Source organism: Puntigrus tetrazona, chromosome 21, assembly GCF_018831695.1.
Source record: "Puntigrus tetrazona isolate hp1 chromosome 21, ASM1883169v1, whole genome shotgun sequence".
Classification (NCBI taxonomy): Eukaryota; Metazoa; Chordata; class Actinopteri; order Cypriniformes; family Cyprinidae; genus Puntigrus; species Puntigrus tetrazona.
In genome coordinates this window covers 15,243,083-15,258,625 of record NC_056719.1, presented here as the reverse complement: position 1 = coordinate 15,258,625, position 15,543 = coordinate 15,243,083, and the positions used below count along the sequence as shown (strand labels likewise).

The 15,543-nt window shown below is 38.4% G+C and overlaps 1 protein-coding gene across 1 annotated transcript; it reads left to right on the top strand.

Moving 5' to 3' along the window:
- The first annotated feature begins 341 nt into the window (after positions 1 to 341).
- On the top strand, positions 342 to 14,038 carry rbm27 (RNA binding motif protein 27). Its single transcript, XM_043221742.1, is given in 22 exon segments — positions 342 to 542; positions 1,125 to 1,243; positions 1,428 to 1,546; positions 1,893 to 1,972; positions 2,404 to 2,600; positions 3,334 to 3,639; positions 4,764 to 4,985; positions 5,834 to 6,010; positions 6,482 to 6,628; positions 6,746 to 6,887; positions 7,001 to 7,154; positions 7,310 to 7,513; positions 7,674 to 7,814; positions 8,572 to 8,697; positions 8,822 to 8,896; positions 9,435 to 9,602; positions 9,678 to 9,782; positions 11,239 to 11,305; positions 11,308 to 11,435; positions 11,508 to 11,591; positions 11,676 to 11,816; positions 11,923 to 14,038. Coding segments are annotated over 22 exon segments (3,051 nt in total). The 5' UTR covers positions 342 to 483; the 3' UTR covers positions 12,013 to 14,038.
- Positions 14,039 to 15,543: the final 1,505 nt, after the last annotated feature.

Sequence of the window (15,543 nt, the reverse complement as noted above, 5' to 3'; positions counted from 1 at the left end):
ATTATTTAAAATCTGATACTACTTTTCTATTTAATTTACATAGGAAATTAAATCTGCTCAAAATTACTTAAAGTATATAACTGAGACAATGTCAAATTAAATAAATGAAATATAATAATATAATATTTTGAAGGGGTGTTTTGTATTTTTGTAAAATAAATTACAATAATTAACATTGTTGCATTTCTTTTTTCCTTTTTATGCATTTAGAGTTGGGGGGGGGAGTGCTGCGGAAAAAAAGTGAAAAGTAGAGGACTGGTGGGTTGTAACCAGTGCTGTTCGTAATAGCATGTTAAAGCAGCTCTGTGATTGGCTGCCGTCTTTGCGTTGTGACGTTGCGTCATGACGTTGCGCAGAACCTACAGCAGCTCCTCCGACGTGCTAGTGACTACAGAAGGCCCAGTGTGTGTTTTTAGACGATGCTAGTAGGAGTTACGCATAAACACCCAGCCTTTTATCAGTATTAATCAGTTGCGCGTCAGGATGATTATAGAAAATGTTGACGCTCTGAAATCCTGGCTGGCTAAACTTCTTGAACCCATGTAAGTGATGAACAGTGACATTTGAAACAGTGAAGCTAACTGGCGGCGCTAACATGCTAACAGCTTAGCTGGCTTTCAAATCACTTAAGCGCGCAGCGAATGTATATCGTTTCTGCTGATTTGGTTTAAATTGCTGTTCAGTTATGTTGTATTCATACATAAGGTCGTATTCTTTGGATATCTAAAACACCTTCCAGTTAGAAACCATGTAGCTGGAAGCTAAGCTAAGGGGGTCTGCTGGCTGAGTGGGGTGGTCATCAAAACAGCCTGATAGTTTTCATAGACTGGGCCAAAACCGGATCAGGGCTCAAGTTATTTTAGTTTTAAAGCCTTGGCATGTATGATCAGCAGACAGACAGTTTATTTTTGAAGTCAGTAGTGTGTTTGGTGTTTGGTTCACTAGCTGACAACTTGTCAAGTGTTTGATTTCTGTGCATCTTAGCAGAACTCTTGGAAAAGCTGCTGATAAACAACTGTTTTAAAACGCCTGCGTGGATGCGATTGGCATTTTGTGTCAGACAAAAGACTACTTCTCTCTCGCGTCTGTGGGTTTATGTGAAATTAACCTGAGATCTTTCACAGATGTGATGCTGACCCATCTGCATTGGCAAACTACGTTGTGGCGTTGGTAAAGAAGGACAAACCGGAGAAAGAACTCAGAGCGTTGTGTGCGGATCAGTTGGACGTTTTCCTCCAGAAAGGTACTACTTCAGACAGCCGTTTGTTTTAAATTTAGAAACTGTTGCGAATGGCTGTACACATAAATATGCGGCGATCGGTGAATCCAGACCCTTTGTGTTGTAATCTCTTGTTGAATGATCTGAAAAGTTTATCATGTGCTTCGATATTTCATGAATTGGTTCGTTGTTCTCTTGGTTTTCGCAGAGACTACAGGCTTTGTCGATAAACTCTTTGAATGTCTAACCACCAAAAATTATTTGGGAAACCCAGCTGCTAAAGAAGAGAGTAAAATCCCAGTGCAGAAGCTTGAGGAGAAGGAAGAGGTACTAATATAAAATAACAGCATAAAATGTACATAATGTTGCAAAATATGAACTGTATTATGACACAGTGTCTCTAAGTATACAGTACAGTCACGTAAAGTGATATATGCTATATAGCAACTGCTTGATTCTTTATTCTGTTATTGCTCTATTTCATTCTCTTATGGTTTACTCTATTATCTGCAACTATGAATGCATTATAAACCTTAGCATTATGTGCATAAAATTTACTCAATTTGACCTATAGTTGTGCACTACACTTTTCGATATATTTATAACAGATTTGTAAATAAATAAATTGTGTGTATATTATTATATATATTACAACATGTACGTTTGGTTTCAGACTAGTCATGTTGAAGATGATAGGGACAACAGAAGAAGAAGAAGCCCATTAAGGAATCGTTCTGATTTCAACGAATCAAGGTTGGTCTTCAGAAGATTTTTTTTTCCCCCTTCTCTGTTAATAAAGGTCACAGTTGTGTATTACTTTTGCAATTTCATTGTGCAAATTTATACCGTGATTCAAAGCTGAATTTTCAGCATCGCTACTCCAGTCTTCAGTGTCACATGATCCTTCAAAAATCATTATAATATGCAGATTTTCTGATCATAAAACATTTCTTATCAATGTTAAAAAAAGTTGTGCTTTAAAATTGTTCAGGAAACATAAAATAATGGAAATAAAATGGTAATTATATATATATATATATATATATATATATATATATATATATATATATATATATATATATATATATATATATATATACACACACACACATATATACATGTCTTAGTTTTAATCAATCAATACACTTATCAGTAACGCACATTATCTTTTTGTTTAAACTCAGGGCTAGAGATGACCGCAGGAGAGATGACCGTAAGCGGCGGGAACTGGACCGTCATGGAAAAGGCGGGGAATCGTAGCGAGACCGTCACGAGCGGCGAGGAGGAAGCTCACGGGGGAGAAGCTACAGCCGAAGCAGGAGTCGCAGCCGCAGTAGCAGCCGAGGAAAGAGCCGAGAAAGAGAGCACAATCAGAGGAGAGGTGAGGACCGTCCCAAATCACTGCTGTCACTTCAACTTCATTTGTGTGCTTACAAATTTTAAGTTAAATGGGTAATCGCTCCATAATATGATGCACATTTTCTGTAAATAGATCTATTATTTAATTCTAAAGTGCATAAAACACTCCATTCAAACATGGAAGGATTTAAATATTTATATATATTTCAATGTTTTCTAATGTGCATATATTTAGATTATTTTTTTAAAAGTGGTATAAACGATATAACTGTCCTGATATCATTAAAACATAATTAGGAATAACATTTTCAAAAAGGAAAAGTACTTTGGCATAAACTTTTATTACTATTTTTTACGAAACAAAACTGCATATTAGCTAATATTTGAAGAAAATTTGAGGAGGTATATAGAGAGAACCACTGAAGAGCTTCAAGGTTTGGAGGCTTTTTAAATGCCTTTTACCTTTAAATATGTAAAAAGAATATAAAACTGGTATGTATGCATATGAAAATGATCATGAATGCTTCTAAGCAAGCAAAAAATATTTGATTATGCCATTTGGCATTTTTTTTAAGTTTATTTTTTCTTAATAGTAGTACAGAACTGTTGGAAACAAAGACTTTGAATTGTCAAATTTATTTTTGAGTCATTTTTAAAAATAACATAATTTATCATTAATCAAACACCGCTCAAGATTTTGTTCTTTGCAAACAGATATTCAACAAGTAAATATTTTAAATGTGCTTTTACTTTAGCAGAGCACAGATCCAAATTTGAGCAGGAGCGGAAGGACGCGGAACCTTACAACCCATCCTCTGCCCACATGGGTAACCCGCACCACCAGCAGAGCCATCCACCCCCCCTGCTCCCTCTGCCCCTTCCTCAGCACCAGTTCCCCTCCTCAGGGAGCCCGGCCGTCCCCAACGCCGTAACCGTGGTAGCACCGGCTCATCTGCCCGACAGCACTACTGAGAGCTGGTCCACATACTTCACCAACCACACAGACGGCAAGACGTTCAACAAGAGCAACACGCTTAAACATCGCTGCAGAGACTACGACGGTAAGACCCAGTTCACTTTGTCACATGACGCTTGAGTGACTTTTAACTGACTTTTTTAATTATCGTATGCAATTAGAGCTATTACAATGTGTATTTGGAACTGAAAGTAAAAAAAAAAAAAAAAAGATTATAACTAATAATGAAACTTTGAATTGAAATATGTTTGTTGAAATATGTTTGTTGTTACTAAAATGACTAATATAGTAATAAAAATAGAATTTTCAAAAATACTATAAAGTGTGTCTCTCTGTAAAAACCAAAAAAAAATATATGTATAAAAAACAGACACATACATATGCATATAATATATATAAAATCTGTGTTATGTTTATAAAAAAAAATTAATGAAAGGAACTGATGTCACTTTTTTTTTTTTTTTTTTTTAGTAAAATTTAAAATCCATGCTGGTTTTCTAGAATAACCACAGGTATAGTTTATTGCATTTAAATATGAACATGTTCAACTTTGAAAGTGTACAAAAACATTTTATTTGCTCAGTTAAAAACTAATTATTTACTGTTCAGTAATGAAGTCTTCCAATGAAGACCAAATGCTCTCGCAAACATGTTAAACATAACTACCATTTTGTGAAAATGCTTAAAGTGCACTTAAGTAAATGTGACTCGGTTTGATATTTTCATAATTATGGTCCAAATACGTTTCGCAGCCACTGGAAGTCTCAAATCTAAATCCAATGATGTATATAACGCATCAGAAACACTGATGTGTCTCGATGGTCTCTAAGGACGCGCTTTATTCTTCGGGGCGTCTGTTTCTAAAGCATCGCTAATGACTATGGCGTCGCAGTCTCACTGCATGGCCTTCTGGGAGGGGTGTTAAACCGGCAGTGTTTATATTTACCACCCTGTCTTTGAGGAGCGAGGGTATTTTTCACACTGCCGGGAATGTCCACGGGGATCACTGAAGGACAGACGGGTTCGCTCGATTAGCCCTCGTCTTAATAAACCAGCAGTGATTTGGCACGTTGACAGGAAAGAGACGTGACCGTCCATACAGCACTGTTTACACGGAGCAAACTCCACAGGAGAGTGACCCGAAGTTCATCCACCATTTGTATGAAATACTCGTATATACTCGTGATGCTGTTTTCTTTTCGTTGGCAGAGAAAGGATTTTGCATACGAGGCGATCTCTGTCCTTTCGACCACGGTAATGACCCTCTGATCGTGGATGACGTCACTCTTCCAACCATGATCCCGTTTCCACCCCCACCAGGCCTGCCCCGGATGCCCATGCCGCCCATGACGGAACCTCCTCCCGGCATGCCCTTGCCGCTGCCTCCTCCCCACGGACAGCCTCCGCCTCCAGGCATCTACCCCATGCCAGGTAAGTGTCACTTTGATTTTTAGCATGCTACGTTAGCCTTTTCCTCAGTTTTGCTTGCTTATTAATAATTTAGCAATCTTTTGTTTTAAGTGACGTTACATTCTTAGTGAAATGTAGGTTTTGGTTTATTAATTATTCGTTTAATTCTTCACATTTTTATTAAAAGCAGACCGTTATTAATCATTTCAGTGCTTGTCAGTTGGCATTAAAAACTGTTTTTGAACGGTATCAAAATAGAATTTTCCAGAAAATGAGTCAGACCTGTAATAAAAAGCGCTCAAGGTCAAAATAGCATTTTCGAGTGAAGAAATAAAAACACATACACAAACGCGCACAGATTAGTCAAACCAGCGTGTAATTAAAATTTTAATAGTATGTCCAGAAATAATCACATTTTTTTAACAAAAGGGAAACAACTTCTAACGCATTTTAGCCATGTTTGGCTAATAGCGCTTAACAATTTCAATTTAATTTATTGTTAATGTTCGTGAATAAATAAAAGCCCTTTAAGTACTGATTGATAAATTATTTTCATGTTTTTAAAAAAAAGTTGCAGCTTAATTACAAATTTGCAAAAGGTTCGTATTATTTAATTTGAAGTAAACTCTCAAACAAACAGAAATAATAGTGGCTTTCTCAAACATTTATTATAAATGTCAAGCATATTTATTTGAAGTGAAACTGATCGTATCTGCGTGTAGGAAATGCACTATACATGTTTTTCATTTCTGGTATTTATTGCATTCTACAAGCTGCTTGAAATGACTTTTTCTTAAGCGCTTTGAACTTGATTGTCCTCAAGTCAGCTTGTAGAGCGTGTGGTTCAGTTTGCTCTTGTCTTGTTTTAGGACCTCCTCTAATCCCAGCTACTGGGATAGACACTCCACCCCACTCCAGAACCAGCACCTCTTCCCCTTTGGCCCTGCCTGGAGTGGGACCTCCTCCTCCGCCACCACCACCACCACCTCCTTCCTCCTCTTCCTCCACCTCTGCCTCTCTCCACCCTCAGTACACTCTCTCTGAATGTAAGCCACTGCACTTTTCTGTTCTCATCCTGAGCGGCGGTGCTTCTAGAGCTTACTGTTATAAGTGCGCTTTAAAGTGGTCGTATCATGCTTTTTTTGGAAGAACGTGAATTTAATTTGTGGTCTGATGCACTGCGAGTGGACCTCAGGGAAGAAAGTATAACCCCTTTAAAGAAAACTGTTGATTTAAAATGAGCTGTTTCTGTTGGTGGTGGTTCTTGTCTTGTGCTATTCTCTCATTTTTCTGAAAGCTGCAGTAACAGATTTTGACCATGTAGTTGTGCTGTTGCCATATTTTACTTTTTGCAGCTTTTGAGTTTACTTCACTGTTACTTATATTAAGATAACCAAGACCGAATGGAAAAACCAAGGGAAGAGGAAAAACCACATTCCGTTAGCCATTTATATTATTGTTATTATTTAATGTTTTTTCCTGCATATGCTTTAACATGTCTTTCTTGTCTCATACAGACAACTACGACCCTGAGGCCTACAACCCAGAGTCCCCAGGACTGACCGGACCAGCCAGAGCTCAGTACCGCCATTTCATCCCTCGCATCCAGACGCAGAGACCCAATCTCATCGGCCTCACCTCTGGAGACGGACAAAACTTACGAGGTGCCAGACGTCAAAGATCAGTCCCACAAAGACGACTGCTCTGCTTGCGAATCGCACGAATGGTTTAAAATAATTCACACTGGCAACATGCAACTGAAGTTTGGTTTGTGTTTCTAGCGGCTAACATAGTCATTCAGACGGAGCCGTCGGTCACGAGCGTGTCGAGCAGCGAGGCGAGGTATAGCTCTGAGCAGGAGAACAGGAAGAGATGTCTGCCATCTGCAGACGGACCGCAGGCCAAAAAACCCTGGATGGAAAAGTAAGTGACACGGCGTATACTTTTTTTCTTTTCTTTTTACATATCAAGTCCTGTAGTGCGTTATATAAAATATGTAACGAAATCCTGGAGTGTAAATCGATTTGTGTTTCCAGACCAAATTTCAATAACCAGCATAAACCCACCTTCCCGAAGAAGAACCATTACGTAAACACCAAACTAGAGGTCCGCAAAATCCCCCGGGAGCTCAACAACATCACCAAACTCAATGAGCACTTCAGCAAGTTTGGAACGATAGTCAACATCCAGGTACTCGTCCTATATAAGATCAGCTTGAACATCAACTGATTTTACGCTCTGTGCGATGTTTTGGTGCATGCCGTTGTAGTCACGTTACGCTTTTGATCACCAATACTGTAGTAGTAGTTGTACAGATTCTGAAATGAAGCCTGTGATCTCCGCAGGTGGTGTTTGGGGGCGACCCGGAGGCAGCGTTGATCCAGTATACAGCTAATGATGAGGCTCGAAGGGCCATCTCCAGCACCGAAGCCGTTCTGAATAACCGCTTCATCAGAGTGTACTGGCATAGAGAGGCCACATCCAACACACAGGAACAGGGACCCGGTCAGAGCACAAATCCTGTACAGCAGCATCCCACAACACACAAGGTCCGTCGGAGGAAAAGTCAAACGTTTCACTGATTTCTGAAACATCGTTGTCAGTTTAAGAGTGCACCTGAAAGGATTTATTGGTGATATATTTATGCGCGAATGAGAGTTTGTTTGCTATTTGTCTCCATTATTGGACTGGATTTGGTTTTGTTCACAGGTCATCAATAAGCAGCACCCAGCAGGGTCTTACGTGCTGAATAAAACCTTCCCTAAACAGCAGACTGCCACAGGAGCCGCAGGCACAACGGGCACCACGGGCGGCACTGAACCTACCAGCCCAAGCCAGGAGCCTTCGGTGGTAAAGAAAGCAATACATGCTAGAATTCGAGCATTTTAATTTCTTCCTGAGGGTCAACTAATAGTTTAATGCCTGTATACGCTACCAAAGTATGGAATAATTAAGATTTATTTATTTTTACCCTAACCAAAATAAAAAATGTTTAACATCATTTATCATCCTCAGTGTCACATGATCTTTTAGAAACTGTATAATATGCTGACTTGCTGCTCAAGTTATTAGTAATTATTACCGGTTCTATGCAGTTATTAAAGAGGAACCATTTTATTCGTCAATGTTAAAATCAGTTTTTACTATTTAGTCATTTTGTAGAATTTATGAAACTTTTTGTATTCTTTGATTAGAATGTTCATTTAAAATGTACTAAAGTTTTCTATAAATATTTTGCAACATAGCTTCAATAATTCTTTAAAAAGTTTTTTTTTTTTTGAGCTTAAGAAATGTTTCTTGAACAGCAAATCAGTTTATTGTAATGATTTCTAAAGAGTCATGTGGAATGAAAAATTTGAGTAACGAATGCTAAAGATTCCATCACAATAACTGATTATTAAAAAACAAACTTTATTTTAAATAAGAGACCTCTTTCAAATATTACATGTGTGTGTGTGTGTATAGAAATAATTATATATATATATATATATATATATATATATATATATATAATACATAAATGAATGCATACATAAAATCATCATTATTATTTTAACACTGTTATATAATCAGTTAACACTTAACTTTAATTTCTCTGTTAAACAAGGGTTTGACACCACCTTCAAATTTACCGAAGGGTCCGTTCTCACGCACTGTTTTGAAAACTGCATCAAAATCATTGGGAAAAACGGCTAAAGCACTGGAAGCTCAGGAGGTTTTGAAAAAGAAGCAGGTGAGTATTTCCTTTCTCCTTCTCACCTCTGTAAGCTGATAGCAGCGGCTCCACCTGCTTGGATTGCACAGTCTGGATTGTACTTATGAGTGAGCTAACGTGACCTCTGACCTCTGGCCTTCAGGAGGCGCTGAAATTGCAGCAAGACATGAGAAAGAAGAAACAAGAAATGCTTGAAAAGCAGATTGAATGTCAGAAGGTAGGAAGAAATATCTAAAGTTCAGCAGAAACATATCTTTTTATGCAAAAAGTCTTGGATGCAGCTACACATTTATTTATACATTTTTATTATTATTATAATTACTGTTTTCCACATTCTAGAGTAATGTTGAATGTCATATGGCCGATATTTGGCATTTGTTCTTTCTGACCCGTAAGTGTGAAAGTAATGAATGAATAAATAAAACTTTTAAGAGAAAAGTAGGTAACAGATTAAAGTCGTTTTTCGTCAAGTATTAATCATCTTTTTTTTTCAGATTTATTTTGTATTATATTATACTTTGAGTTAAATTTTCTCTTATGTATTATGTCAATTTTTGACCATTTTTATTTATGCATATTATTTTACATTTTTAAATAAATGATAACCGATTTAATGCGTGAATGAAAACTGAGGACCCAGCATTGAAAAATTATGGCCTGATTCAGTTTTAGTTGAATGAAAATAATACACGTAAACTACTTGAGGCTTTGTACATGCATTTTGAAGTGACCCTAAACATCTAAACCCTAAACAGGTGCTGATAAACCGCCTGGAAAAGAACAGAGGGATGAAGCCAGAAGAGAGAGCCAACATAATGAAGACTCTCAAAGAACTCACAGAAAAGATCTCTCAGCTGAAGAATGAGATCAGCCCAACCTCACCATCTACTGCCAACACCACACAAGCAAAGTCAAAAACAGATGTAAGACATAGATTGCCACCTTTTAGTTTTATAAGATCCTTCGGAATTTGAGTATAACTGTTATTTCATCCGTAGGCACAGAAAGAGTTGCTTGATGCGGAGTTGGACTTCCATAAGAAGCTGACGTCGGGAGAAGACACCACAGACCTGAAGAGGAGGTTGGGTCAGTTGCAGGTGGAGGTAAGTGGCCGTTGTGACCCGTGTCGTCCGATAAGGGTTTTTCAGAGGTCGGTGCTGATATACAATGAGAAAAAAAGATCCTTCGACATGTTCACTTCAGCTAATCCCTTTATCCATTAAGCGTGTTTTGTTAGTGTACTAAAATAAAAATAAATGACAAAAATGATGTTTCAATTCAGCTATAATATTTCTCGCCCATGAAAATGCGTTTTGAACACAAACCGTTAATAGTTCTTAATTGTTAGCGGTGCTGCAGAGTTAGGCTGTCTAATGTTAGTCTAGATCCCTGTAGTAGCTATACCATATTTTGCAATATTTTTTTTCCAGGTTTTTCCCCCTCTATAAACAAGAGACAGATGTGTACACCCAGAGCATAATCCATTTCACCCAAACACAGTCTCACTCTCAGTCCTAACATAAGCGGTCCTAAAACAAGAGTGACAACAGAAACGGCACTACTGGCGCTGGGCTTAAATTAGCTGGTGTGAAATATGCATGTCATTACACTTCACCTCCTGCACATTTAACTCTGAGCACTTCCCAAACCCCAAGGACCCGTCCCTAAACAACGCACATCCCTCTCCGCACGCTGATGCTTCTCATTCCATTAAAGTTTGATCGCCTCCCGTGTAAGAAATGAGCGAAAGAACGAGGGAAGACAATTAATGGAGGAGAGCGGAGGGAAGAGACTACACTAGCTGGAAGACCATGAAAGAGAAATGACCAGCATTTGGTGTGGCTTTTGTCACTCCATGGCTCATTATTCTTTAATTTGCAGTCGGGGTAAAGATTAGGCAAGTTTCAAAGTCTAGTACTTTTTCAGAAGTTTAAAAGGTCTCTACACCGTACTTCTGTGGCTTTGTTTACCTTGTTCTTTTAAAATGTAAACAATAGTAATCGTATGATAAGAGGTAGATATATGGCTGGCAGTATATCTAAAACGTATGGTGTGTGTGTGTGTGTGTGTGTGTGTGTGTGTGTAGGTGTGTAATAATCTATAGCCTTAAATAGACCTGAATCTGTGGTTCTCAAAAAGTCTGATTAAAAAAATTAAGGCAAAAAATGATGGAGCAGAAGTGTCTTTATCTTATGGAGTCATGACACCCTTGAGAACAATTTACTTGAGATGCAAAATGAAGAAATAAAAGTAAAGTGAGCTGTAACTTAAAACAGGAACAATCTGTCAATGGGGGTGAATACTTTTGAATTAAGTACTTTTTTTGTTATTTTATGAATCCACTGGCAGATATCTGTTCTGGTTTTATTCTACACTTCTCATTTTGATCATTTGGCAAAACTACTAAAGGACATTGTTTTTTTGCAGTGTGATTTACACTGTAAAGGTGTTTAAAAGTTACTTTCATGAAACATGCATGCATATTATGATATCGTTAGTTACTTTATACTTTTTTGGTCAAGTTTTAACGCTTCCACCCTCTGTTTTAAAATGGCACAGGCAACGCGGTTGGGATTGATCCCGGCTGGGCGGGGCAAGCCACCAGCAGCACCAAGTCGAGGCAGAGGAGGGGCCGGGGGCGGAGCCTGAGGGGGCGTGGTGGAGGCAATCACATGGTAGTAGACCACCGGCCTCGAGCCCTCTCTATCATTGGCTTCACACAGGAAGAGAAGGAGGAGCTCATGCCGCATTTCGTGGTAAGACTTGCTTTTAAATAGTGTATATTTGTGTATATTTGTATTTGCATATAACCCTCATGACCCTCATAGAAATTTGGCGAGATTGAGGAGCTTCGTGACCATGATGCTACCAGCGTCGTGATGACCTTCAAAACCCGAAGCGAAGCAGAAAACGTACTGTCGCTTAGTTTGTTTTCTATTGAATCTTTTTGTATGGCGTTACTTAAATCTAACGCCACCGGATCATCTTATTTTCAGGCTGCAAACCAAGGGGCGAAGTTCAAAGGTCGGATTTTACAGATCTCATGGTACAAACCTAAAACTCCATCCGTGTCCACTGAACCAGAAGAGGAAGAGTCAAAGGAAGAGGTCAACGCCGCAGGAATTCATGTGATGACGGTAATCAGCCAGATGATGCATTTTTGAATCTATAATTAGCAGTAAAATGTTCGTACTGCTTGTTTTGTTTTTGCCTAAATCTGTTTGTCTTTACTTACGCCCCCAGGAGCCAGTCAGCCCCTTTCTGCTTCCAGAGGAGGAGGAAGAAGACGACGACGAAGACGACGAATACGAGAGCCGCTCATGGAGGCGATGAGGAAGGGGAAACGGCACCACTTTTTTTGTTCAAGGACTCTCATTTTTAGTTTCTGTTGTGAATTCTAATTTAAGTATATTTGATCGAATAAGACAAAGAGTCTTTTTTTTTTTTAAGACGGTTTTCAGTATTTTGAGAAGCGGCGAAAACGAACCGGCTAATGGCATTCTCCGTACGGGAGAACATAAGAGAATGAGAGACGTCTGTGGGGACTTGCAGTGTTTCTGTCACTCTGAAATCTCTGCATTATATATCAAACTCTCACTTTTGCTGAGAGTGAATGCAAAATGTTTCAACTAGGAAACATTTTGTTTCACTGTGCATGACCTGATATCAGTAACTCACAACATTTGTGACTACTGTGATTTTTATTATTATTATTATTTTCTTTTAATGCCTAAAATAGTTTCACCCGCTTTCCCCGTTCGGTGTATGATTTAACATGAAACTTCATCCGCACTTTGTGCCACTTCGACCTCGTGGTGTAAATTCTCCCAATGGACGCACTCGTTCGGCATCGTTCCCATTAAAGGCATCTCTTTTCTTTAAGAAACGATATGCCCTGATGATGTCAAACGCTTTTGTATCTTCTCTCTAAAGTTTAGGCAATATATATATATATACACACATCCCCGGGTGGAAAATTTTTCCTCCTCAAGATTAATGTGCCACTTCCTGTAAATATAGACTCGGTATGTGGCATACTTCATTTTGTCCATATTTATTTCACACTTCTATGTGATGTTCCGAAACCAAAAAAGAGCTTTGGATGAGGGTCGGAGGAAACTATTATCGTTAATTGAGGTAACAAGTGAACAGAGGTGTCGTGAATGTATTCAGAATTGATTTACCATTCATTTTACGCCTTATATCGTCAGTGTGTGCAGCTGACGTTTTATGAGATTTGTATTTTTAGTTGTTTTGGTTTTTTTCGCTTTGTGTATATTTTGTAAATGGTTGCAGTAGTAATGACTGTTCTCTTCATTATTTTAGCCGTTAGAATGAATGAATCGCTGAACGAATCACATTCATGACTCTTAGAGGCTTATTTAAGTGACCGTGTGACTTAAACCGAACATCATGATGGTTTTTTTTTTTTTGTAATTTTTAAACGCGATCTTACGCGATCACACCACACTTTGAAGATTTTTTATTTTTTCGTGTTTGACACTCCACTCGTTTCAAAAGCCTGGTCCTCCAGAAATGGGTATTAAAAAAAAAAAAAAAAAAAAAAAGGAAAAAAGTACCGTTTCTGTAACTTAAATATTATCCAATAGCATGCTGGCATCTGTATGCGTGTGTTCATTTGGGGGGAAAAAAGAAAATATATGAATGGATGCATATATATTTTTTTAACAATCATATTTACATACTTTGCTAAAACAATTAAGATATAAGTTTATAGTTCCTTTTAATGAAGGGCCAGTGTAAAACTTTGAGACTTTATTATATATATACTGTTGATGTGACATTTAATAGCACGTTACTATGCCGTTTGAATCCAAACATTCAGTGAAATACCTGTTTGCCCCATTCTTTCCGATCGATTGTACAATATGTTCTCAATATCCACAATGGTTCAGTTTCTCAGTAACTCATATAAGGTCTGGCAGGTCTTAATGTTGGTTTTGTACATGAGTCTAATAGGAGGACTCGGGACCGCGTGTGAATTTAAAGAATGGATTTTGATCATTTGTACAACAGTTTTAATACACCACATTAGTACAATGTCATACATTTAGCATAAAATAGATTTTGACTTTATTACTGTTTGTAAATTGAAAAATCTATGGATGTATTTTTCAGTTCTTTGTTTGTAAAAATGGATTTCTAACAGCTGCATGTTTGCTAATCAATAAAGATATTGGAATGGGGGTGAGCAAGAGGAATACAAAGGAAAAAAAAATATTACGTTCCAATTGGCTTAAAATCAAACGATTTGCAACAAACAAAAGAGAAAAGAAAAAGAGAGGAGAGAGAAAAAAAAAATTCCATGATCCATTCCAAGAAATATTCCCCTCTAAAACAGTTGTCGTGTATTTTTTACTACGAGAATGATTACACTAGATAATACAGACCTCGGTGATCAGCTGATGTGATTTAAACACCCTTCCTCTCCACGAGACTTTGAAAGATCTGCCGGTGAGGTTTGACTGAAAGCACCAGGAGGATCTGGGAGTCACGGTGTCAAAGGTCCAGCAGGATAAGAACATGATTTGGAGCAAGCCAAAGACTCAACGTTAGGGCATTCTCTGTGGAGTGCATGCTTTTGAAGACGGACTGGTTGTCACGTTGTTTTTCGCTGAAGGAAAAGATTAGAGTTGATTAAACAACTCTTAAGCATTTTAGACAGAGAAAGCAGAGAGCTGCTGTGGGTTAAGGCGCCTGCTTAACTTGTTTTCCACCTCCCCAAGAGATAAACAGTTGAGTTTTACCATTTTGTACTAAATTCAGCCGATCTCGGGCTGGCCGTAGCACTTTTAGCGGCAGCTTAACATAGATCATTGAATCTGATTAGACCGTTCCTTGACTATTATGCTGGAATGAGAGTATAGTTCCTAGTTATATCAGCATAGAAAATAGCAACTCATCCTTTTCCATTGGTCTTAGTACATGATGTACAGGGGCTGGACATTGAAATTGAAACAGTAGCCAATTTAGTGTTGGAGGTTTCATGGCTAAATTTGACCATCCTAGTGGCCAATCTTTATTAACTGTACATTCCACCAGTAAGAGCAGAGTGTGAAGGTTTTATTAGCCAAGTAATAGTACAGTTTTGCTTAAAATATTGCAGTGCACACTACATTGTGTGACATATCAGAGCACCACTAATTGACAGATTGTTGGTGCATGTGTTGCTGGAGCACCTGTGACCCAGACAGCAAGTCTTTGTGATGTATCAAGAGCCACGGTATCCAGGGTAATGTCAGCGTACCACCAAGATGAATGAACCACATTCAACAGGAGTAACTGTGAACGCAAGAGGAAGCTGTCTGAAAGGGATGTCCGGATTATATCCAAAAAACATAAAGCCACAGCTGCCCAACTCACTGCAGAATTAAATGTGCACCTCAACTTTCCTGCTTCCACCAAAACTGTCCATCGGGAGCTCCACAGGGTCAATATACATGGCTGGTCTACTATAGCCAAACCTTTGGTCACTCTTTGGCTGTGGACAAAATGAAACATGTATTGTTCCCTGATGAGTCCACCTTCACTGTCTTTCTCACATCTGGGAGAGTTACGGTGTGGAGAAGCCCCAAAGAAAAGTACCACTCCCAGACTGTCGCATGCCAAGAGCGAAGCATGGGGGTGGATCAGTGATAATTTGGGCTGCAATATCATGGCATTCCCTAGGTTCAATACTTGTGATAGTTGGGCATGTCACTGCCAAAGACTGAACCATTCTGGAGGACTAGAATGATAATGCACCAAAGCACACAGCAAGACTGGTGACAGATTCGTTTGATGAACATGAAAGTGAAGTTGAACATCATCCATGGCCTGCACACTCACCAGATCTAAATATTA